Source organism: Chiloscyllium plagiosum, chromosome 32 (assembly GCF_004010195.1).
Source record: "Chiloscyllium plagiosum isolate BGI_BamShark_2017 chromosome 32, ASM401019v2, whole genome shotgun sequence".
NCBI classification, from domain to species: domain Eukaryota; kingdom Metazoa; phylum Chordata; class Chondrichthyes; order Orectolobiformes; family Hemiscylliidae; genus Chiloscyllium; species Chiloscyllium plagiosum.
The window spans coordinates 24,859,826-24,886,314 of record NC_057741.1 but is presented as its reverse complement, the minus strand read 5'-3'; the positions used below and the strand labels follow the sequence as shown (position 1 = coordinate 24,886,314).

The 26,489-nt window shown below is 37.2% G+C and overlaps 1 protein-coding gene across 9 annotated transcripts in view; it reads left to right on the top strand.

Moving 5' to 3' along the window:
• Positions 1-26,121, top strand: part of hook3 (hook microtubule-tethering protein 3) — an 80,431-nt gene extending 54,310 nt beyond the window's left edge. For 2 of the 9 annotated variants that reach the window (XM_043674254.1, XM_043674256.1), the window contains 8 exons: positions 2,303-2,308; positions 2,519-2,553; positions 4,850-4,932; positions 5,544-5,644; positions 9,564-9,668; positions 14,974-15,045; positions 19,174-19,310; positions 22,767-23,827. In XM_043674254.1, coding sequence (XP_043530189.1) covers positions 2,303-2,308; positions 2,519-2,553; positions 4,850-4,932; positions 5,544-5,644; positions 9,564-9,668; positions 14,974-15,045; positions 19,174-19,310; positions 22,767-22,914 — 687 coding nt within the window. In that variant the 3' untranslated portion in view covers positions 22,915-23,827. The other 7 variants (XM_043674255.1, XM_043674257.1, XM_043674259.1 and 4 more) reach the window with 6 other exon arrangements.
• The last annotated feature ends 368 nt before the right edge of the window (positions 26,122-26,489 follow it).

Genomic DNA, 26,489 nt, shown 5'->3' with positions numbered 1-26,489 from the left:
TGTCCTACCTGCCTATCTTCCTTTCCACCTATCCACTCCACCCTCCTATTTGACCTATCACCTCCATCCCCACCCCCATTCACCTATTGTACTCTATGCTACTTTCTCCCCATCCCCATCCCCACCACCCTCTCATTTATCTCTCCAATCTGCAGGCTCCCTGCCCTGATGAAGGGCTTTTGCCCGAAACGTCGATTTTCCTGCTCCTCGGATGCTGCCTGACCTGCTGTGCTTTTCCAGCACCACTCTAATCTAGACTCTGGTTTCCAGCATCTGCAGTCCTTGTTTTTACCTTACCATTAAGTGTATAAGTCCTGCTAAGATTTGCTTTCCCAAAATGCAGCACCTCGCATTTATCTAAATTAAACTCCATCTGCCACTTCTCAGCCCATTGGCCCATCTGGTCAAGATCTTGTTGTAATCTGAGGTAACCCTACACCTTCACTACACCTCCAATTTTGGTGTCATCTGCAAGCTTCCTAACTGTACCACTTATGCTTGCATCCAAATCATTTATGTAAATGACAAAAAGTAGAGGACCCAGCACCGATCTTTGTGGCACTCCACTGGTCACAGGCCTCCAGTCTGAAAAACAACCCTCCACCACCATCTTCTGTCTTCTACCTTTGAATCAATTATGTACCCAAATGGCTAGTTCTCCCTGTATTCCGTGAGATCTAACTTTGCTGTAAGAACTTTAGTACATGAATGAAAAGATGGTACTCCCCAGATCTTCAAATTTGGGGCAAATAACCTATCAACAGAGTTTTGAAACAGATTTTAGGGGATGGCGGGGTTGATGGTGGAAGGAGAACATTCACTACCTATGACCAAAGACTCAAGTGTATTTTGATAAATAACTAAGTCTTACCAAGAAGTACAGACCACAAGGCAAGCAGTTTTTAATTTTAACTTTCAAACAGTTCAATTAAATATTGAAAATACCTCCAAGTTAGGACTGTTTGCAGGAGATCCTGAGTTTTGGAGAGAACTGAGTTGGGAATTGGCCTGAGTGGGTCGAGACTGAAGCTCGCAACACCACCAATGGATAAAGTAGGTACTGTAGGCATTAATTCAAAGTGATTTACAGTTGAAGAGCTCCTCGGGTTAACACAATTGTGCCCTGAGAGTACGAGCTCCTAATTTGGGAATATATATTGGAGTATTGATTTCTATTCTTTCCTTGAACATAAGTCACTAATAACAGAAACAAACCCTTTGGTCCATCTCATCTGCGCTGACCAGATATCCCAATCTGACCTAGTTCCATTTGTCGATATTTGTCCCACATCCCTCTTCCTTTTCATATATGTATCTAGGTGCTTTTTAAATATTGCAATTGTACCCCCTCCTCCACTTCCTTTGGCAGCTCATTCCGTACGTGCACCACCGTCTGTGTGAAAAAGTTGCCCCTCGGGTCCCTTTTAAATCTTTTTCCGCGCCCCCCGATCCTAAACCTAAGCCATCTAGTTTTGGTCTCCCCCACCCTAGGAAAAAGACCATAACTATTCAGCTATCCATGCCCCTCATGATTTTATAAACCTCTAAGGTTAGCCCGAGTCTATTCAGTCTCTCCCTATAGCTCAAAGCCTCCAATCCCAGCAACAACCTTGTTAATACTTTCTGCACCTTTTCAAATACAACAACATCCTACCTGTAGAGTAGTGACCAGAATAGTATGCAGTATTCCAAAAGTGGCCTCACCAGTGTTTTATATCATTGCAACATGATATGCCAACTCCAAAATCTTGTCATAATTTATTCTAAAGGCTTGCAATAACTATTAGAAAGTAGTTTTATACATTTTCGAACAATGAAACCCTGAGATAAAAATTGAATTTTCCACAGGGTTTCGTAAGGTTTTTCAAAATATTAGATTCTAAACCTCTTAAGGTGACATTGGAAAAGGTCGAATTAGTTCCTTAAATTTTCCTTTCTGTTGTCCATTTGTAGTCAGAAATGCTGATGCTCCTCCTCGGTGATCAGAAATGGCAACCTGTACGTGTGTTTCATTTCTGTAAATATCGTTTGTGTTTTAGTGTGGAAACTGGAAGCCACTGATATACTTGAAAGCAATGTGGATATTAAGAGATATGTATGAATAAAGTTCTCCAGATCAGGAGAGATGATGGAACTACCACTCATATCAGCTGAGAAGACAGACAAAACATTCATGTGCCAGAAATTAAGAGGCTTAAATTTTTCTCGTTCACCTGTAACTGAAGAGTTTCTTCTGCTGGCTGGTGTTTTTGCTTCCTACTAACATATTATCTCTGTTTCTTGGCATGGCCATCTGCTGTAGGCTATTGTGAGTATGTTTTTATTTAAGTAACATGTTACATTGCTAACTGCTAGCATGTACTAATATGAAACAAATATTAAATCTTTGAACTCAGTTATAATTATTATAGAAATTGCATCAATAAATTTTGTATTCTGTTATGTGAAACATAGGATTGTATTTGAAGCTTAATTTTTCTTTTTATGATTGTCTTCTGTATTTTCTTATTTTTTGCAGTCAATTCTTCTGAAAAAGAAACTGGAAGAACATCTGTAAGTACTTTATTTTACCAAATGGTCAAAAATGCCTTGGCAAACTGGATGTTACCATCATGGTTTAATTTTCACTGGTAACTTCAAACAATATTTCTTCCCCACACCTCTTCCCAAATGTTCAATCTTCGGCTGCGGAAATTTCTGTTGAACATTTTTCCATCATGTAGGTGTTCAGAGTTAATGAATCAAATCTTTCATAAGGTATTGCAGTAATTTGAAGGCCAAAATCTTGAATTGCGAATACTGACTCTCAGATGAATTTCCCTTACCCTTGGCAGTTTATCTGGAAACGAATAAACCAGTTAGCATCTACTCCATTCCACTCTGACAGATTGGCAAATGCATGTTTTTTGGTTGATGGCGTGCCTATAATTTCAACCATTTCATTAGCTGAAGCAATGATTAAAATAACAGGAATCTAGATGCATCACCAGCAAAAATCAAAATGTGCTTGAGGCGAAAGTGAAATCTTGTAGTAGTGTGTGAATTGTAAAATTACTAAAATGGTCCATTGTTAATGTTATGAGCAGAGTTTATTACAAACAAGCACTGACAATTGTGGAGAAATTCAGGTCAGGCAGCATCTGTGGAGAGAAAAACAGAGAACTTTTTGAGTCTGTTATGATTCTTCACTTCATAAGACTCAATGTTACTGCTGCTCTGGTATTTTCTATATTGTTTCAGATTTCTAGTAACTGCAGTATTTTGCTTTTATTTGAATATATTGCCTTGGACTTGTAGATTTTATGTCTGCCAGACAAAATAGTCAGTGCTTTTGTGCAATGGTACATTACTCAAAGTTGGATGCAGTGTAAGAACAGCACTTAGAGTCATAGAGTCTTAGAGCTGTACAGCATGGAAACAGACCCTTCAGTCTAATTTGTCCATGCCGAGCAGATATCCTAAATGAATCTAGTCCCATTTGTTAGCATTTGGCCCGTTTCTCTCTCAAACCCTTCCTATTCATTTACCCATCCTGATGCTTTTTAAGTTTTGTAATTGTACCAGCCTCCTCCACTTCCTCTGACTGCTCGTTCCACACATGCACCACGCTCTGCAAGAAATACAAATCTTCAGTGAATGAAACATGGAAGGACAACAAGACACCTGTTTTTTTCCATTCCACCCTCTTCCACCTTTTCTCTCGTGTTTACACTGCATTTCACACTTAGTAATTGATATAACTGAAGGTGTTTACAGTTTTTGAGTGGCCTATATCCTAGTTTGCACCCATGTTCCATTCAGATATTGACTGTATGCTCAATAATTTACCTTGACTCCCTGTCAAGGAATGTCTTCATTTTAATATTCTTCTATTTGTTTTCAAATCCCTCCATGGCCTTACCTCTCTCTAGCTCTATAACCTCCTTCAGCTCCAGAATCCTTTAAAATATCTATGCTCATCTAATCCTGACGCACCTGAGCATCCACTATTTTAATTGCTTCATAATCAGTAACTTTACTTTCAGTTGCATATGCCTTATGCTTTGGGATTTGCTCCCTATTCCCCTCTGCTTCACTACTTTGTTCCTCTTCGAAGACTTTTTCTCAAAATCCACTTCATTGTCCAAGTCTTTGATCATCTCACCTGATAGATCTTTATATGGTGTGTTTTTTTTTGTTCAATTCTTCTGAGGAGCACCATGAGATGTTTTATCATGTTAAAGATGCACTATAAATACAAGTTGTTTTAGGTTAAAAGAAAAGATGTGGAATGAAAGTCTTTCTTTTGAAATTGAGATCCCTCTTTTGAGTAGGCTGTAACATCTTTACATAGGATAGATTGCAATCTTGCAAATTCTGAAATTAAAACCACTTTATTTTTAATAATCCAGTAAAATCCTAATATCTCATGGTACAGTGATACCAGTGGGTTGTTTAAGAACTGTTTTCTGTATGGAGTGCATTATCATAGCACCATAAAAGTAAATAGTTCTGGAAGAGAAGACTGAGGACTCCATTTGCTCTATACTTCAATAGATTCAACACTGACCTTACATTACATAATTTGGTATGAGATAGGTGGTATTAAATGCAAGTTGTTCTACAATGGTGCTCAAGGTGGTTCAGCAGATATACTGAAATGAAAGAACACTGAGTGACACTTTGCATAGAAGTGTGTTCTACAATCAGCATCTTTATTTTATTAACATATCTTCCACATATCCTATGTATTTAGTATATTTGGAAAAAATCCCTAAACTTGCAGGTTTCCAGATTTTCAAGTAAACTTATTGGATTTGTTAGCATCTCAAATTTTAAGAATATTGTATCATTATGTTATATGTTTCAGAGAGAAGCTTCATGAAGCCCACACTGAGCTTCAGAAGAAACGAGCTTACATTGATGATTTAGAACCAAAATACAACAACAGCTGTAAGTCTTTGTAAATTTGGAAATAGATCCATTGGTTAATAATTTTAATTATTCATCCTTACTTTATCAAAATAATTTTTTTAAACATTTATAAATGGGTGGCACGGTGGCACAGTGGTTAGCACTGCTGCCTCACAGCGCCAGAGACCCGGGTTCAATTCCCGCCTCAGGAGTCTGCACATTCTCCCCGTGTCTACATGGGTTACCTCTGGGTGCTCTGGTTTCCTCCCACAGTCCAAAAATGTGCAGGTTGGGTGAATTGGCCATGCTAAATTGCCTGTAGTGTTAGGTGAAGGAGTAAATGTAGGGGAATGGGTCTGGGTGGGTTGCGCTTCGGCGGGTCAGTGTGGACTTATTGGGCCGAAGTGCCTGTTTCCACACTGTAACTAATCTAAATGCCCCAGTTCTAGCATTTGTTGTGATAGCTTATTGTTCGTTTGGCATACTAGTAAATTATTTACTTGTCTGAGTTATTTAGGTACTGTCAGTAGAGTTGTTGAATTTTTTTTATTATTGCCATGATCAAGTAGCTTTCTGAAAATTGCTGTACCCTTGTATATAAATACCATTTAATGAAGCAAATTCAACTATTCTGCTTCTGCTTGATACAGCTCAAAAAATTGAAGAGCTTCAAGAGGCCTTGAGAAAGAAAGATGAAGATATGAAACAAATGGAGGACCGATACAAAAAGTACCTAGAAAAGGCTAAGAGTGTGAGTCCAATTTCTCTGAATTTTCATAAGGGTATTTACTATAGATTACCTGAAATCAGTTAAAGTTCCTGTTAAATCATATGATGTTGTTGATAGTATTTTTGTCATGTGGTATTATAGTAAATTGTAGTGAACTGTGAATCACTGTTGAAAAGCTGCAGAGCAGAAGAATTTGGAAGTCCTTGACCATGAATTAAAAAAGCTAGCATCTAAGTTTGGTGGGTAATAGAGAAGGCAAAGGGAATGGGGAAGTCATACTAAAGCTGTACAAGGCACGAGTCAGACCATATTCTGGATCAGTGGTGCTGGAAGAGCACAGCAATTCAGGCAGCATCCGAGGAGCTTAGAAATCGACATTTCGGGCAAAAGCCCTTCATCAAAGCATGTCAACTATTCCTGAACAGTTGGGCCCCTTTGACCAAAGCATGATATACCAACAATGAAGGCAATCCTGAGAAGGTTTACAGAGGAATCTGGATTATCCAGCATTCGAATATCAGAATATTGGATTATCCAGCAAGATCCGGATGCTTGGCGAAACAGTGTTATCCGGAATTCAATAAACCGAAATACCCCCTGCCTATTTCCTTAGGATAATCGAGGTTCCTCGGTACTAGATTGATCCTGGGTGTGGGGGGTATTTTTCTTATGAAGAGAAATTGGCTGTACTTGGGAGTTTTATTGAATGAGAAACTTACAACATTCTTAGAGGATTTGACGGGGTAGATGCAGAGAGGTTGTCCCTCCTATTGCGAGGGTCCAGAGGCCATAATCTCAGAGTAAGGGATTGCCTATTTTAAAAAAAAGATGAGGAAGAATTTTATCTGAGGGTAGAAATTTGTGGAATTCTTTACCACAGAGGTCTGTTGAGGTTGGGTTGTTAAGTATATTTAAGGCTGATAGACAGATTTTTAATCCATAAGGGAATCGAGGGTTATGGGGAAAAGGAAGGAGAGTGGAGTTGAGGATTATCAGATCAACCATGACCTCATTGAACGGTGGAGCAGACTATCTGAGGGTAGAAATTTGTGGAATTCTTTACCACAGAGGTCTGTTGAGGTTGGGTTGTTAAGTATATTTAAGGCTGATAGACAGATTTTTAATCCATAAGGGAATCAAGGGTTATGGGGAAAAGGAAGGAAAGTGGAGTTGAGGATTATCAGATCAACCATGATCTCATTGAACGGTGGAGCAGACTCACTTTTCTGAATGGCCTGCTTTTATGTTTTCATCTTATGCATCTTCTCCATTTGAGCCTCTACGTTAGTCCAACATCTGTTATGGGCAGATAGTCTGTTTTATTTATTAGTCAACAAGCAGTTCCAATCCTGACCTCAGGAGAGATGGAAGATAATTGACGAAGCAGTTGAAAATGGTTTAACCAAGGATCCTGTCCTAAGGATCTTGTGCAGCAATGTCCTGTTCACCGTAACCACGACCATTATAATTTTAGCCGAGATAAGGATACTTAGAAGGTATTACAGGTACACAATCCTTTATCCAAAACCCTGGGGACTAGCTGGTTTTCTGAATTCTGAATTTTTGGAATTTCGGAATAAGTGACAGTTGAACGTTGAAATTTTAAAAAATCTTACCAAACAGCAGACTCACTGAGAGTAACAGGCCCTGAGACAGAATTGAGGTGTGCCAGTGCTGGGCCACGCCCACCCACAACACATCTGAGTGATACTTATCGACTTTGTGTGGAGTTGGGTTAACTGTTTGCATGATAAACAACCTTGTTAGTGAGATAAAAACTTTAAAAAAAAAGGTTTGAATTTTGGATTTCAGATAAAGGGTTGTCTACCGGTATTTGCATGTGGCTTATCCATTCTTCTGTTTAATTCTTACAGAATAATTGTCAATGTAATTTCCTACGTTAGGTCCATATCATTTTATAGTAAGCTTACCTTTTAACTCCAATCATCATTTCTAAATACAGATGCTCAAAATATCCAGTTCTTCCATTGTATTTTCAACAGCCATAAATAGGTACCATCCTTCATTCCTGAACAGTTCTTCACTTTCCAACTCTTTTTTTGCATGTGCTTATAAACAGCTAATACCATTCCCTTTAAAACCTTTGTTTATAATACAAAATTGTATTATTCTTTGCATTCACTCATCACACACAAATGCACTTTTATTAGGATATATTTACTTCATGATATTTATATTTCATATTTGAAGATTTTCTTTCTCACTGCTGATTCATTGCCCTGTTTGCTGACCTTTGATCTTTAACTGTATTCTTTTGTATCAAGTGAATGTTCTTGTTCAGAGTACCATGAAATTACTAAATCATTTAAGAGAAAGCCTACCACTAATCCTTGTCTTCTCAATTATGCTTTTTTGATATTAACTAGCTGTTGCTTCATTTTCCTGAAGAAATCAAGCAATAGTTTTGGGTTACACTGAAGCATCCTAATTGAGGAGCCAGTTTTGGTTATTTTCTGAATAGCATTCTCCACTCTGACTACATCTTTATTCCACTTGATAATTATTGTCACCCAGTTGACCTATTGGTTTTGCAAATTTCTCTGAGGGAAGAACTTTGTGGAATTCTTTACCACAGAGGTCTTTTGACCACCTGCTATGCATTTAATGAAGGCAGCATTTCCCTTTTTCTTAACTCTTACTCCATGAATATTGTCTTAACAACCATATTCTATATCCTTAAATTTTAGCTCTGTGGCAAATTCTTCTGCTAACATGGTACCTACTCTTCTATTTCCCAAGAAAGTCAAATAACTAGGTATATAAAATGTCTAGTTGTTTCGACATATGCCATGTCTCTCAAAACTGCCACCCCTGCATATTTAATGGTTCTGATTTCAATTTGTTTTAAATGGATTAACTATGCACAGTGTTACTGCTCTTACCTCTGGGTCAAACCCCAATTCACTGACAAAGCATATCATTTCAGACTACTGTGGATAGATATGTCTGTACTTCATAATAGATGACAAGACAAGGTCACTGGTCATGAAGTACAGAATATGTTTACAGGGACGTCACTGAGGCTAAGATACTTTTTACGAACTGGTACCTGGGACCAGGTGTGTGCCAGTTGATCAAATTATTTGGTTGATCAAGAGGTCCCCATATTCAATGAAAAAGCATGCGAAGTAATGCAGGGGGTATACACACCACTCTTCTACTTTATTTACAGCATAACTCACTGAAATGATAATGCAAAACTTTGCATTAAATAAAACCTACCAGTAGAGAGCCTTGTCACTTGCAACCTTGACTACTCAGAGATCGTGATATAATACTGTAAACTTTTGGTGTTTAAGGTATATAATTTTTGTCGGTTTATTAAGAGAATGCCAGTTCATAGGGTGCCAGTTAAAACAAAGTTTGCTGTAATTAATGATCAGGACTATTGGTTGGGTGTACTGGAATGATGTATGAGTGCCAAAGCAGGTGTTTTATCAGAATTGGTGGGTAATGAAGAAAGCAGGGCAAATGACAGTGATGTTGTCAAGACAGACTGAAGATTTGCTTGAAGTATTGTAACATGTTCATTAACTTTTGGGAGACCCATGTTCATGAAGAAAGAAATGGTACTGTTGTGACAGAAAGAGCAAAGCTTTTAAGCTACAGCATTGTGCCAATGCAGAGGCAAAGTCTGAGAGATAAAAAGGTTTATAAAGTCAGTAGAATCCACAAATGAAACTGCCAGGAACATAGCTGTTGGGCTCTTGGTGAACAGTGTCTAAGATGTTTTGATGTATGTAGCCATCAATGGTTCCAATCTGCTATAAACTTATCCTTATTTATTATTAGCTGCATCATCTTTGAGTATGCTGCTTTCTATTAATTATTTAAGTTTTCAGTGTTTTTTCTTGTGACATACACATCATTACATTAATAAATAAAATATGCTTAAATATAATTACCCATTTTCTTTTAGGTTATCAGGACTTTGGATCCCAAGCAGAACCAAGGAGCAGCCCCAGAAGTTCAATCTTTGAAAAATCAGCTGCAAGAAAAGGAACGAATGTTGCATTCCTTAACGGTATGGCATTTTAGATTTGGTATGATTGTTAGTTATCTGAGCAAATTATTCCTGGTTTGTTATGGACACATTATTCGAAGCAGATTGGATCCATTTTCAGGAAGTAAGTTATTGTGAACCTTCAGTTGTTTGCTGCACAACCCATCTGCCAATATTGACTGTTATTACAAAAGCTTACATTTATGTAGTGCCCATTATAGAGTAAAATGTCCAGTGTGCTTTATCCTTGGGGTTGCTTCATTCAAACAAGTGGAAGAGAAACATTTGAGGAAGTGATTAAGTGAGGTAGAAGGGAGAAATCTTCACACTTCTTCAGTGAGGAAAGGTGAGTAAGCAGACATTCAGATCAACCTCCTGTTGCAAAATGCAATACAATTCAATACAGCACAGGAACAGGTGCTTTGGCTCACCAAGCTTGCGATGATTCCTGTTCCTTATTTTGACCTGCTACGTATTGTCCATGTAAGACTCTATCCCTTTGCTCGCCTCCTTTTCATGTGTCTCTCAAGATACACCTTAAACATTACTAACACACCCACTTCCACTGGCAGTGCATTCCAGGCACCCACCACACTCTGTGTGAAAGATTGTCCCTGCACGTTTCCCCTAAACTTTCCTCCATTCACCTTGATTCTGTGCACTCTTGTAGTTGACCTTTCCACCCTGGGGAAAAGCCTCTGACTGTTCAACCTGTCTAAGCCTGTCATAATTTTGTAGATCTTGATCAGATTGCCCCTCGACCTCCGTCTTTTTGGTGAAAACAATCTTAGTTTGTCCAACCTCTTATCATAACTAAAACCCTCCAGACCAGGCAACATCACGGTAAACTTTCTCTGCACCATCTCCAAAGCGTCCACATCCTTCTGTCATTGTTGCGAACAAGCAGACTCGCCTCTTGGTCGTTTGTTCTGTGTCAGACTACTCTCCTACGAACCTGACCTTGAGAATTTTTTAAAACACCATCTCCAAAGCGTCCACATCCTTCTGTCATTGTTGCGAACAGAACTGCATGCAATATTCCAAATGTGGCCTAACTAAAGTTTTATACAGCTGTAAAATAACTTGCCAACTTTTATATTTGATTCTTCAGCCAATTAAGGCAAGCATGCTGTATGCATTCTTGACCAACTTAACCACCTATGTTATCACTTTTGGGATTCTGTGGGCCTGTATGCCCAGGTCCCTTTATAGAGTCATAGAGATGTACAGAAACAGACCCTAAAGTCCGACTTGTCCATGTGACCAGATATCCTAAATAAATCAAGTCACGTTTGCCAGTGTCTGGCCCATATCCCTCTAAAACCTTGCTATTCATATACGCATCCAGATTCCTTCTAAAATGTTGTAATTTTACTAGCCTTCACTGGCAGCTCATTGTACACACCTATCACCCTCTGCATGTAAAAGTTGTCCCTTAGGTCCCTTTAATATCTTTCCCCTCTCACCTTAAACCTATGGCCTCTGGTTTTGGACTCTCCCAGTCTCCATGCATCTAAGGGTTCTACCATTTATAGTATAATTTGCACCTGAATTTGATCTTCCATAAAGCATCACATCACCTTTGTCTATACTAAACTCCATCTGCCATTTCTCTGCCCAGCTCTGCAATCTATGTTGTGCTGTGTCCTTTGACAATCCTCCTCATTCAAATTGCTACTTTGTCAATTTTGGTGTCATCTGCAAACTTACTGATCAAAATCGTTAAATAATAGAGAAAGAGGAATACACAGAATCAGAGTCTGAAGTGTAGATGTGGTAGTTAAATGCTGCTTGTGCTGGTCTAGCAACCCAATTAAAATTCCAAATCTGCTAATGGTAAATTTCAAAATTGAGAAATAAAATTAATATTTTATAGTGTAACACCAGATTTAACCATTAAAACTGCTGGATGTCGTAGTCAGATTATTTCAATGAAGGAAATAAAAATATTGAACAGTTTTCATGTAACCAACTGTTGTGAGTCATCTTGTTTGACTTTAGTAGACTTCTGCATCCTGTTTTTATGAATCACATTTAGCTGTTTTGCTCTAATTTGTTAGAAACCTTTCCAAGTATATCCATAAGTTTATCCCTCATCGGTGATCTAAGTGTTACCCTCAAGCAGGATAAAAGATGTCTTTCTGAATACCCAACTACTAAATCACTTGCTATTCACTCTCTGGGAGAAGAAAATTTTAATTAGCTTACTGGTTTTAATTGTGTACTTGATTTTTAAAATCCTGTATTTATTAAAAAAAAAATTCCTTGACTGTTGCCTGGCAAAATGATTGAAAAAATCATGGCAGCTGGTGAAGTATTATTACCTGCATTGATGACCATGCTTGTGGATTTAGCACTGTAGAACATAAATGATGAATTGGAAAAAGTTGCATAGGTTTCTTTTGATTCAATCTTCTCATTTTATAAACAAAAATCTGGCGCAGTCTCTGTACTGAATTAGTTCATAAAAATTTAGTAAAGTGATGTTTATACCGTATCTGACATTGTACTGAATTTTGCTGCCGACGTGATGAAAGAATTTTTGATTAAATCAATTGATATGTCTCAGTTTCTATGAGTGTGCTGATGGGATTCAAACTTGATCCTAGATGCATACAAAAAAATCTCCCATTCATTGTTACTATTTTAGTAGATTTACGACTATTGGCCATGCTTCTAGGTCTGGAGCTAATATTACAACATCTCACTGAAGGCTTTTGGTATATCTTTTTAGCACTTATTACGCCCAACTCTGGGCTATCCAAACTCTAGCTTGCTGTATAAGATGGGAAATTCTATACTCTAATGTGAATGAAATACAGGCCAACCAAAGTGGACCATTTTAATCATGGTTTAACTTCCAGTTATACTGCAACATTTAAGGTTTTCTCATTCAGGAAAATGGAGAGTATTTCAGCATACTCCTGACTTGTGCCTTGTAGATGATGGACAGGCTTTGGGGAGTCAGGAAGTGATTTACTTGCTGTAGTATTCCTAACCTTTGACCAGCTGTTCTAGCTACTGTATTAAATGATTAGTCTTATTCAGTTTCTGGTAATGGTAATTTCCAAAATTTTGATAGTGGGTGATTCAGTGGTAACACTGTTGAATGTCAAGGGATGTTTGTTAGGTTGTCTTTCTTTAGACACAGTCATTACCTGACACTGTGTTGTGTGAATGTTACTTATCTTTCCTTACTTTTTAAGCTAAGTAGTTACTTTGTTTTGCCTCCTTCCCTGTCTGAATTAGGGTCTTACATTGGCAGTTTTTCTCTGGGACTTTTCTAGAATCTGAGCATTCTTGCAACATTATTACCAGTGCATCCACTATCTCTGAGCTACTTAAATCCTAGAACATCCCATCATGTCTAAGGAATTTAATGGCTTTTAGTCCCATTCATTTCCTCAGTACCTTTTCTGCAGTGATAATTTATTCCTTTATCTTTCTGCTCCTTAATTATTTTGTATTTTTAAAGAGTGCAGCCATGAAGACTTTGCAGTGATGCAAAGTATTTATTCAACTCCTGTCATTTTCTAGTTCCCTGCTATTTCTCCAGCCTCATTCTTTAAAGGGGCTTATGTTCTTTGGCCCCTCCCTTTTTGTACACTTAAAGAAGCTTTTCCTGTCTTTATATTAATTGCAAGTTTATACTCGAGATTATATTGTGCCTCTACTATACTTGGCTGTGTTTTGTTATTTTAAAAAATAATTCCTAATCCTTTTGCTTACCATTAATCTTTGCCAAACTGTATGATATTCTTTCAATTTTATCCTATCCTTAACTTTCCTGGTTGGCTTATTCTTATTACTCATTTCTGCCCTTCCTAAAGTATGATCCTGTGAATTGTATATTATACATCACTGCAGGTTCGCAGCCTGAATATTAAGGTTAAGCATGATTTATTTGATCTTCTACTTCAGGCCTTTATTTATTTGGCCAAGGATTTTAAAAATTTTACTAACAGCCCCAAGTACTTCTGTTACTGCATCCCTTTTTAAGTTGTGCCTTTTTATATTGTAGCTTCTTATTTTCCTTTCCAAGTGCATCATAATATACTTGTTTAATCTGCCAGCACATTTCACCAATTTGTATATCTACTCTTGATGTCTACTATTAGCCTCCCCTTTGTTTACTTAGTTTATTTCCAGGCTTTTTGTTCTCTGCATACTATGAAGTTATACTTCCTACATCAAATTCCAGGTAAATAATTTGTATCAAATGTCTTCTATTTGTCAGAAAGAACAGTGATTCTAATGTAAACTTCTGAAGGAGTACCTGTCTTTCCTTCAGTTTGATGAACAACCGCACGCTCAGTTTTCCATCTCCTATCCTCACACTGTCCTTAGATTTTATTGTCCATTGTAAATGATATTGTCAAAGGTTACTATACATATCAACTGTACTGCCTTGAAATCTTCGTTGTTTTAAACATAATATTCATGAATCCTTTAGAAGTTAGCCAACTTCCCAACATACTTACTGACTTAATTCTAGTTTAATAAATTAATGGTTTCTAATCCAATGTTTTTTAGCTTTCCTTAAAAACTGGCATTAAATATCCAGATTGAAAATTACAAATTTCTGTAGGTTATTTTCCATAGTCACAGCTTATGCAGGCACATTTGTACATTTTAGTTACTGAGTTTTGTAAATTTTAGATATTTATTTATTTCCCTCAGGAATGAGACTTTGGATAATGTTTTGTAGAGGTTAGTAAATTTGTGCAGTGCATTGTATATGCTTGCTGGAAGAGACCAGGGAAAGGTTTGAGCTCCAGAGTCTCTGTAACCCACAATTTATTTATCTGTTTTAATACCATTTGAAGGTAGCAGTAATGAAGGAGTGCTGCAATGTCTGATATACCATCATGTAGATAATGGGTTAACAGCAATGGTTTGCATTTTCATGTTTAAGATCTTATGTTACTGTTCAAAGTAACATTTTCTCCCTCGGTTACCAACTTCAGTAAAATTTAACTAAATACATATTTCCTTGGTCGTTATGCTATCTTACTATCTGGAAAATGACATTTGTATTTACCTATAATAAATCATTGCAGTATGAATAATTGAAATAAATTCTTTTCACCTTGTCAACAAGTTTTGTTATCAGTTGAATAAACTAAAAGTGTATTACCTACCAATGATTGAAATATATTCTACAATCTAACTAATTAGGTGCAGGATATTCCACTCCAGACTAATGATTTACCTTTATATAATAATTTTTTTTTTAAGCATTGAAAGGTTTGTCAAAGACCATTTGCAGTTAGACAAAAATTAATGTCTCTGGACTAAATATCTTTTTTTTCTTTTGAACTTTTAGAAAGAATATGAGAAGACAAAGATTCAGAGAGATCATGAAGAGAAGCTGATTGTTAGTGCATGGTATAACATGGTAAGAGGTCAAACAATAAAATATTATTGGTAAACAGCTAAGCAAGAATTTAACATAAGATAGGGATGTGCAGAATTGGAATAAGCTGCAACTTGTGTGGATGGTTCTGAAAATCATCTAAGTTGCCCACAATTTCAAATATGTCATTTATATATCTTTTCCTTAAATTTTATAACTAGATTACTGGACAGTTCATTCCATATTTTTATCATCTGTTGTTTTCAAAATAACCAATTGTTCATCGTCTGAGTGTGATTGTGCAATTTTGTAGTTTGAGGTAATGTCAAATCTGTTTTCAGAATTCTAGTAATCCCTTAATAATAATCTTGAAAATACCTCCTGCTCAGTTCAATCTCCAGGCCTTTCAAAATCTTTGCAGTTTTAGATGTGTTAAGATAGCCATCTGTTTGATGAGCATTTCCATTTTGTCTCCAGCACGCAGACTAGAATTTGTTGTTTTTGTTTGTTCGTTGATTTAGGGGATGTGGGTTTGTTGGCAGGATCAGAAGTATTGTGCATCCCTAGTCACTCTTGAGAAAGTGTTGATGAGCTGCCTCCTTGAACTGCTGAAATCCAATGTATAGATTAACCCACAGTGCCAGTGGCGAACGTGTTCCAGGATATTGACCTAGCAACAGTGAAGGAATGGTGACCTATTTCCAAGTTAGGATGATGTGTGGCTTTGAGGGGAACTTGAAGGTGATGGTGTTCACATGTATCTGTTACCTTATTCTTCTGAATGGTAATGGTCATGGGTTAGGAAGGTGCTGTCTAAAGAAGCCTTGGTGAAATTCTACAGTGCGTCTTATAGATGTTGCTGCATCTCTGGTAGAGGGAGTGAATGACTGAACGCGAGTTGCTAATCGAGGGGGCTGTTTTGCCCTGATGATGTCAATCTTATTGTGTCATTGGAGCTGCATTCATCCACTGAAGTTCAATATTCCATTCCTGATTTCTGTTTTGTAAATGGTGTATAGAGTTTTGAGAAGATTTGTAGTTGAGGTTCTGGATGTAGGTTTGCTCTATGGAAATGAACCTTCGAGCAAACCAACATCCAGAATGGTGTTTGGGCTTTGGAGAGTCAAGAGGTGAGTTAATCACTGTAGGATTTCTAGGCTGTCAGGTGCCGTTTCAGCGCAGTATTTATACTGGCTAATGGTAAATCCCAAGATATTGATAGTGGAGGATTCAGCGATGGTATTGCCATTGAATGTTAGAGGCAAATCTTTAGATTCCCATCTGGAGATGGTCATTGCCTGGCACTTATGCGGCATCAATATTACATGCCACTTGTTAGCCAAACCTTGATACCATCCAGGTTTTGCTCCTTTTAGTGTCTGAGGAGTCATGACTGATGCTGATAGCTCTACTTCCAACTTTATGATGGAGGGAAGATTATTGATGAACTATATGGGGTTGGTTGGGCTAGGACTCTACCGTAGAAATCAGGAATGACCTTCAGGAACTGAGATGACTGATTTCTGACAACCACACTGTCTATCTTGTTGCTAGGTATGACTTCCAGTGGAGTTTTCTCCAGATTCTTATTTATTCTAATTTTGGTAGGACTCATTGACACCACACACAATCAAATGGAGTCTTGATGTCAAAATCAGTCACTCTACTCTCACTGTGTGGTTCAGCTGTTTTGACCATGTTTAAATCAAAACTGTAATGACGGCAGGAGATGAGTGGCTATGGCAGTACCCAAACTGAGCATCAGTGAACTGGGTTACAGCTGGGCAAATTCCATTTGACACTGGTAGTTAGGAAAGGAAGTTGTGAAAAGCACACAAGGTGGTTAGAAAAAAGATTTTAACATTTAAAGTGAGTGGGCAAAGATCTGGCAAATCGGTTAATATAAAGCATCCACTATGGCAGGAAGTGGTGGAAAGTAGTATATTATGTAAATGGTGATAGATTGTGGATCTCTGAGATGCAGAGAGGTCTGGGTGTCCTCATGCATGTATCACAAAGCGTTAGTATATACATACGACCATCACGTAAGAAAACTAATATGTTGTCATTTACCATGAGAGGAATTGAATATAACAGTGGGGAGGTTTATGTTTCAATTATGCAGGCTAGTGATAAGACTGTGTAGAAAACTGTGCAGTGGATTGATCACCCTATTTCAGAAAGGATGCAAATCTATTGAGATGGTTCTGAGAAAGTTTACCAGACTAACCCTTGGAATTGGCAGGGTTGGACAGGCTAGGCGTGTACCTACTGGATTTTAGAAGATTCAGAGGTGACTTGATTGAAACATCTAAAATCCTGAGGGGTCTTCACCTGATTGATGTGGGAAGGATGTTTTCTATTGTGGGAGAATCTAGAACAGGAAGTCACTGTTTAAAATCAGAGAATTGGTAAGTTTTTTTTTAGGAGAAAGTGAGGACTGCAGATGCTGGAGTACCAGATTGAAAAATGTGGTGCTGGAAAAACACAGCAGGCCAGGCAGCATCCGAGGAGCAGGAGAATTGACGTTTCGGGCATAAGCCCTTCTTCAGGAATTTCTTTTTATTCTGCATCATGAGTCTTTGCTTCCACCAACTTTTCAAGAAGAGACTTTGAGTCCTTGAACATTTTTAAGTCAGGTAATTCTTGTTTAGCAAGGGATTGAATGGTAAATGGGGTAGGCATAAATGTGGATTTGAGGTTATAATTGGATTAGCAATGATCATACTGAATGGCAAAGCAGGCTCAAAGGGCTGAATGGCCTAGATCTGCGCCTGATTTGTATCATGCATAAGTATAGAATCTTTCCATGTTTCTCCAGTCTTGAACTGTAACTTGAACTTTTTCTGTTTCTCTTCTAATCTTAATGAATTGTGTCCTTTGAGGTCATCCTATGAGTGATTTTGTTATATTCAGCAACTAAGTGGGCCAACCATATAAAGTCTGTGGCTATAAGAGCAGGTCAGCCTAATAGTTCACCTCCTTACTCCTTAAAGTTTGTCCACCATTTATAATTTACAAGTTAAAAGTATAAACAAATACGCTTCACATCTGTAGGAGCAAATTACTGCAGATGCTGGAATCTGTACTGAAAACAAAAATGCTGGAACTCTCAGCGAGTCGGGCAGCATCCCTGGAGAGAGAACAAGCTAACGTTTCAGGTCTAGATAACTCTTCATCAGAGCTCTGATGAAGAGTAATCTAGACTCGAAACGTTAAATTGCTATCTCTCTCTCCAAGGATGCTATGATTCACATCTGGGTGAGTGCAATTCTAATATGCAAGGAGCTTGACACTATCCAAGCCAAAATAGTGTGCTTGATTGGCAGCCCATTTACCGTCTCAAATATTCGTTTCCTCCCACTGTTGCACAATGGCAGCAGTGTGTACCATGTACAAGATATACTGTGGCAAGTCACCAAAGCTTCTTCGACAGCAACTTTTAAACCTGCAACCTCTACAATTACACAGTCAGCAAATGTTTGGAAACGCCACCAGCAACAAGATCCCCTCTGCGTCACATACTATCCTGATTGACACTGTTGCGTTTCCATCCCCTTCACTGGGTCAAAACTGGTTTTTCTTTTCAGACAGACTGTGGGTTGACCTATATCACACAGATGAAATGATTCATGGGATGGCCAATGAATACTGCCCTGGCCCATGATGGTTGCAGCTCAAGAATGAATAAGTTAAGGGTCACCATCTGGTAGGAGGAAGGTGGTATACAGCCAAACTGACCTCTGGAGATGAGCAGCCCGAATGCCACAGCCGTCTTGGCTCCTAGAAAATTGAGAAGGTTAGGTGGAAATGTCTGTACCTGCTTCTCTGAGCTACAAGAACTAGTCAAATACTCCGATCTGAGGAAAGCTCCATTCCCTTTGTCCATGAAAGTGAATTGGTCAGGACGCTAGGTATACCTGACTTGAATGACAGACTCTGGCTTTACACTACCTTCAAGGGAAATAAAGCTCACATCCATATGTAGCATCAAAGGAGTGGACGTTGCTTTTCAAATCTTTTTTTCCCTCACCTTTGTAACCAGAACAGAAGTTTTTTTTGTGGGGCAAAGAGCAAGGTGAACACTTTTTAACCTGCTGTGCTAGATTTTAAAACGTGCCTATTATTCTAGTAAATACCTTTACTTGATTATTTTGTTTTACTTAATAGGGAATGGCTCTTCATAAAAAAGCAGCAGAAGAAAGGCTTGCCAGCACTGGTTCAGGACAGTCCTTCCTGGCTAGACAGAGACAGGCAACAAGTACACGGCGACCTTATCCTGGTCATGTTCAACCAGCAACAGCAAGGTAGAAGGTAGAGCCAATGGCTGTAAAAACCAATCATGCAGTATATGATTTAATGACTATCTTCAGTTACTTGGAAAGTTTCTTCTGTTAAATTTAAAAAAAAAATTATGTTAATGTTTCAATTGAATGTATTGTTTATTTAGCCTACATATTAAGTTTAAGCCACAAGTGTAATATAAAATTAAGTACTGGAATAAAGTTCTGTTCCACATTCCCTCACTGGCATAATTTATTCAGCACTGGTGATTGGGAATGCTTTCCTTCTCAGCTTTCAATTTCCACAACAGTATGGTTTAATGCTGTTTTTAAAATTGAAATTATTTCACCTTTTTGTTCATTGTCATTTATTTGTAAAATATGACCTATTCCTTAATGTAGGAGATCAATAAAGATGACAAGATCGAAAGTACCTGGTCAGTGATATAATTGCATATGGCTGTTACCTGACGTGAAGTTGACTGGTAACAAGGCCTTTTCTCGATATTGTGTGTATCTTTATCAGGTTTATTTTATAGGAAGAATGTAAGCAGAAATAAAGCCATCAGGACAATTTTATCAATGACTACAATAAATAACATGAACTCACGTTCAAGCAATAAGGTAGTGTGTTCTTATTTTCAAATCAGAATCCCATGTCCTTATATTCATTTTCTGAAATGGAAAATGTTGGTTAGACCGAGCCCCGTTGTTACATTGGTTGACAAGTCAAAACTCCTACATTTAATAAATTGATAGTCTGAGTGCCTGTAAGAATGGCTTGAATGGAAAATAAATGTTTCCATTTAATGCTGAATAATTGTAAAGTATATATTTTGTCCCAATTGATATTTGATGTTGATTCTGCATTGCTTATCATTAATAGAAGTGCCCTGTTTTGCAGTCCTGCCATCTTTTACAGTAACATTAAAGATTTAAAGTAGTAACTAGAGCATGCTTTTACATCTAACAATGCTGGAGTTAAAGTGCAAATAATCCGTATTAATTTGTTTCCTACTAAATTATGATCCAATTACAATGCTTTTATAGAACATGATTTTTTTCAACATCTTTGAGTCATAGTGCAAAGTAAATGCATGATAAGTGAGTTAAATATTATACTTCTAATTGCTAACTCCATTTAATAATTTTACAATATGCTAACCAAAAGTAAAGATAGATATTGAGAGTAGTTTTACAGAACCCTTTGTGTTCATATAAAGATTAGTTGGTCCATCAAGCCTGTTGTGTTCTGCAATCATTCAACTCTACACTGCTGAGAATTAGAAAATCGCAGTCAGCATGTGGCCAGATTTTCATCAGGGTCTGCAGTGGTGATGTTTCTGCTCTTAACAATACAGATTTGTAAAGTTACCTTTCAAATGTTAAAGCTATTGATATGAGGGGAGCCGTTTGTTCTCCAGATGGTTTTTGTACATAAAAGCACCTCCATAAAAGTGACAACAAATGACACTTACCAACTTCTAGAATGCTTTTCAAATCTTGAAACCTATGTTTATCAACTGGGTGATTCAGACCTTTGGGTGTCCTGCCCTTCTAATTATCAATGGCAGACTTTCCTGTCTCGGCTTTATACGCTAGAAGCTGCTGTATTTAACTGATTAATATTCATTCTGAAGGATTAATTATGATGCAATCATTTCGAAAGCAGAGGAACATTAGTGGCCTGTTATGACTCATGACTGATCTCTCTCTCTCTCTCTCTCTATCTCTCTGTGTCTCAACTCCAGCTACTAGCCTTAGGTTTTAGTCAAGGGTTACAGAACCATCAGTCTTATTTTTGATGTTTTCAATAGATCTAGTCGTGACGGTCCTTTTTGTGGGAGACAGTTGCAGATTTCCACTACCCTTTTGTTTTTTGAAGGATTGTTTTCTGACATCGGCCATGAATCTACTGTAATTTTAGGACAGTTTTGAGAAACCATTCAAAGTTGATTCATGGAAGTCTACACAATTTAGTTTAAAATATATTTTATAGTACACTTGTGGTACAAATAAAATATGCAATATGAAAAAGCATCAAGTGAAAAATAAAGAAACTTGAGTGAATAAGCAAGCCTGTCTCATTACCATTGTTGCATTGAAAGCTTTGAAATGCATGATTAATTTCCATAAAGATCGTTCCTACTGTTTGTTGTAATGCCATTTCACTATGGTTTCTGACACTTTTCTTGAAATTACATGTGCAAATGACAACTTGATATGAATTGCTTTCATAATTGTCTTAAACCTAATAAGTTGATTTCAGAAATCTAGTGGAGTAAAATGGCTCTGATTTTGTGATAAGTGGCAAATAACTATCTTCTATTGCTCTTTATGCTTATAGCCACTCAGACCTTTTCAGAGATTTTGTGTGACAATTCATGATTATTCATTGTCTAATACAAAACAGTGCCCTCCATCAATAGCTAGGATCTGAGTGAACAGGCCAAGCAATTGTACATCCCTTCACCTAATCAAATCGAAGAATCCTTACTGAGGCATACACAACCTGAGCCAGGTAGTCTAAGGTAGAATGTAAAATTGTATATGGAACTTGAAAGAGAAGGAAAACAATGGGATTGTGGGAGAGATGACAGCAAAAGCAAAAAATAAAATTAATTAAGACTTTATCATTTTCAATGCCAGAGAATTGTTTAGGTGTAATTAGGACCAATGCCATTTAAAATTTCACTTAAATGGACACCTTTAGTGTCTAATGGGTAAATACCAGAACTTTGAACCCTTTAAATTTTAAAATGCTGGGTCTCTTGGCGGATGCCAGTTTTAGCAAAGCTTGTGCAGGATCAGGAAAAACTGACACCAGCTTCCTGTTTAGCTGTTAATATGTAGATATCAGAACTTGCTGTACAATTTACTGTACAATTTCTGAGCGGTGATAGCCTCATCGTTGTTCTTACCACAAAATCTGGGCCCATATGTTTGACTCTGTAAATTGAAAGATTTATTTATCATGTGTAGACATCAAAACATTAATATTATTTTGAAACTAGAACCTTTTTTTGCATAAAGTATGTTATGTAACACAAATGTTGCAAGGTGATCAAAATGATTTTGCCTAGATTATCATGATGTTACAAAATGTGGAGTTTTCCTATACAAATAAGCTGCATTGTAGAATAGATGGTAAATCTCCATACAGTTTCTTAATGTCTTAAGTCACATGTTTATACTACAGTATTTATGGTTAAAGAACATGCGTGTAAATCAGACATTCAGACTATCATCAAACTTGTTTGAGAACAAATTACTGTATGAATTTTATGTATTTGTACTACAGACTTTTAAAGGAGGTTGGCATTCTAACTCTCCTTGTGTCAAACTTCTTCCCCTCTGGCTCTTATTTGCACACTCTCCCTTGTCGCCCTCTCTCCTCCTCTCTACACCCCACTCCCCCCAAATTCTCATCATGCTCATCTTAATCAGTGTTTGAAACAATAATGTTTTCTTTTTTTTTAGTATTTCAGCTATCTACATTTTCTATCATGAGAAAAGACCATTCAGCCATCAAATCTGCTCTCTCTGGGTCAACACTCCCATCACAAGATCCAGCTCTATTTGGAACAAACCTAACATTTTTACCTTTTCTACCTTGCCTGGCATATAATTTCACACATTTATCATTCTTTAGGAGATGTACTTCTGCCTGATTCCTGCTTTGGAATATTTTCACCCATTTCCACTTATGCTTTCCTTCTGTTCACTTGAAGCAGTGATGTTAAATTATGTTTCAGTGCTACATACTTTGCTGTGCCTTGATGGTCTTATTTCCAGGACATAAAGCTGTTTCTCATTGGGTTTGGACTTCTTTCTTCTGTGTTCTTTACAGCATAAGTACATATCTCTTTTTGTGATGTGCTGTTTAGAATTGGATGCAGTAATTTATGCATAAACACCAGAAATGCCAAAAATGCTCAATAGGTCAAGCAATTGGCACTTCAAGCATGACGTTCATCAGCATCTGCAGTATTTTACGTCTGTTTTGTAGTAGTGTAAATTGTTGTCCCACCAAGATACTGGAAATCTTACAACAACTTCATGGGCTTCTACTAATTATCTTATATGAGCTGTTTAAAATACTTAGTCATACTAGCTATATGTCAGAAATAGTCTACTCTTCTGATTCTTTTCTAAATATGTCTGAACTCCATTGTAGTCCTCTATATAATTTTTGATCTATATGTTGATCAATAGCCAATTTTGACTTTTTTTTTGAAAAGCTATTCTACCATTCTAGAGCTAGCCCAACAAATTTGATGCATTTAATTTCAAGTTTCGTATGGGCTAAAATAGTCCTTTTAGTGTCTTTGTTTAATACCTACCTTCAGTCTGTTGACATACCTTGGTTTTCTTTTTAACCAGTTTCTTGCCTGGTCCCTTGTTCTTGTAATTAAACTTGAAGAAAAGTACGAGGCCAAGGATTGCGCTCCCATCATGTTGATCCCAAAAGAATGTTAGGTCTTTGTGAAAATATTTTAGAGGAGAAAGTGAGGACTGCAGATGCTGGAGATCAGGCAGAAGATGAGGCGCTCTTCCTCCAACCGTCGTGTTGCCATGGTCTGGCGATGGAGGAGTCCAAGGACCTGCATATCCTTGGTGGGGGAGTTAAAGTGTTGGGCTACGGTGTAGTTGGGTTGGTTGGTTGGAAGGAAAATATTTTATCCAACTTGTAGCAAAAAGCGTTCTTCAGAAGGCCCTCTTCCTCCAACCGTCGTGTTGCCATGGTCTGGCGATGGAGGAGTCCAAGGACCTGCATCCCCTTGGTGGAGTGGGAGGGGGAGTTAAAGTGTTGGGCTACGGTATAGTTGGGTTGGTTGGTTGGAAGGAAAATATTTTATCCAACTTGTAGCAAAAAGCGTTCTTCAGAAGGCCCTACCTTTCTAAATGTTTGCTTGCAGTTTCTAATAAAGTAATTCTTATATATATTCTCTTCTAAACTGTCCCTTTAATAAAGATTTACTTCAGTTTAAATTATGTACTTGGCTGCAGTATAGTTTGATACCAGGAAAAATTGGACGATTGGTAGTTTAGGTGCTTTTCCTAACTCCTCCTCCTCCCTCCCACCCCACCCCCCCCCCCCCAAATTGTTATTGTTTTTGTTTGTGTAGCAAATAAAATCTAGAAGACGTATTCTTGTCAAATGAATAGAAAGATTTATTATACTTTATTTCTTCCTATGCCTAAATGTAAAGATATTTGAAGTTTAAGTTTTGCATTAAATCAATTACTTTTGCAAAATCCTTCGATAAGTCACAAGTTACAGAATTGTTGCATTACCATGAGCTATGATATATGAGCTTTCAACACTTGCTTCACAATGGCTTGGGTAGCAGAAATTGAGACAATTTGCCAAAATGCATTTACATTTGTATTATGAAAACTACGCATTATTACTGAATGTTGTCAGTGCCCTTAGTTGTTATCAATAGGTGCACCATTCAAAAAAACCTATCCTCTTCATTTATCAGCTACTTTTGTTGCTTACGCAGGTTACATTACTGTCAATAATAATTGAGTACCTGGTTTGGAAAATAAAGTCTGAGTTGCTCATTTTTGAACTATTAATGATTAGTCAAATGGTGTTTTAATATAAAAGAGATTATGATAAGCATGATGACTTGCAAATAACTTAAACTGTTATTTATTTTGTAACAATATTCCATTCTGGTAGTTATCAAATTTAGAAGCACTAACCCTTCCCAGTAAATGCTATATAAAAGGCATGCAAATTAATCTGTTTAATTTTTTTGCTTTAATAATTTGTTTTTGTTCTTCATTTGCAGTGACTTGATTGCATGATCTGCAGCATGGCTTTCCAGTACTGGTTGTTCATTTGCATGAGAGTTTGGATGCATAATCTATTAACCTGCTACTGTTCAATTTTCTAACCTGCCTATACAACAGATGTAATGGCTCCAGGTCCTCTATCTAACCTAAATGTCTGGACATATTACTAGAAGGAACTGAACAACACTGGTTAAGCACACTGTGCTTTTCTGGAAGCTGACATCATTCTAACAGACCGGTGGTCTTATTTTTCTGCTAACAATTGAAATCAGTTACCTGATGCTGCATATTCTAGTTGTCCAAAGTGAAACCATGATTCCACCAGTATGGAATGCCACCTTGAGCACAAAAATTAAATTTGTTTCCTGAAATGAGTACCTCCAGTACCATCTTGTGCCATTTTCAAGCCAGTTATTCAAGTGCAAACTGAGTGTATGGGCTCTCCATAATAAAGCTCAATTAAGATTTACAACAAAAGGACTTGTATAAACATGAAGCGCCTCAGTACTTCAATGAATGTCAGTAGCTTTAATATTTGCTTAGGCTGCTTGTTGATTTACATTCTCTTGACTCATAACATGTTTCTGTTTACTATTCAATAATTTTCTGCTTTCTTCTCCAAGTGGAAAGAGGAGCCACAAAGTGCAAGTATTCATAACATGCACTATAACATAGTATTGTATTTATTTACTTTTCTGTATTTGGATTGAAATGCAGTATTTCAGACAGTGTTGGAGAATTAAGGAAAGGTTGTTTATGTCCCAAAAATGTTAAAATTATTATTGTTGTACTTGAGTTTATTCTCTGCTTTAACCTCATTGTGTAATTGCCTATCTAATGCTGCTTATATAAATTATGTACATATAATAAGCCAACAGAACTGGGTTATCTTTGTTCAGGAAATGTTCACCAAGTGAACAATGTTACACAGTATCTTTCTTCAATGTAACTTTGCCCCAAATGCTCCACATGCTGCAAAAAATGTACAGTTCAATATATTGTAAATAAAGTCTGTCAATAGTTTAAAGTGTTAATTCTGTTCAATGCATTACTTATAAAATAATAAGCCCTAACTACAGCATGCTTACAAGTAATGATTTGTCACCTACCTGAATATACATAATTGGTTAAAAGAACTCTCAATATATGGGAGCAAAATTGCCTCCTTGCATTTTAATAATTCCTTAAACTTGAAGTCATCATGGATTCTAATATAATTATTTGATGTATGCTTAATTTTTTGTTGCCATTTTATTTCTATGTCAACAATTTTAAGGGAGATAGCTTCATAATTACAGCACGACTGTCCAAATGTGTGATTTAGATTAATTTTAAAAAGTTCATTCATGAATGGGGCCTCGGGCAGCATTTGTTGTGCAGCGAAGAGTCCACTAC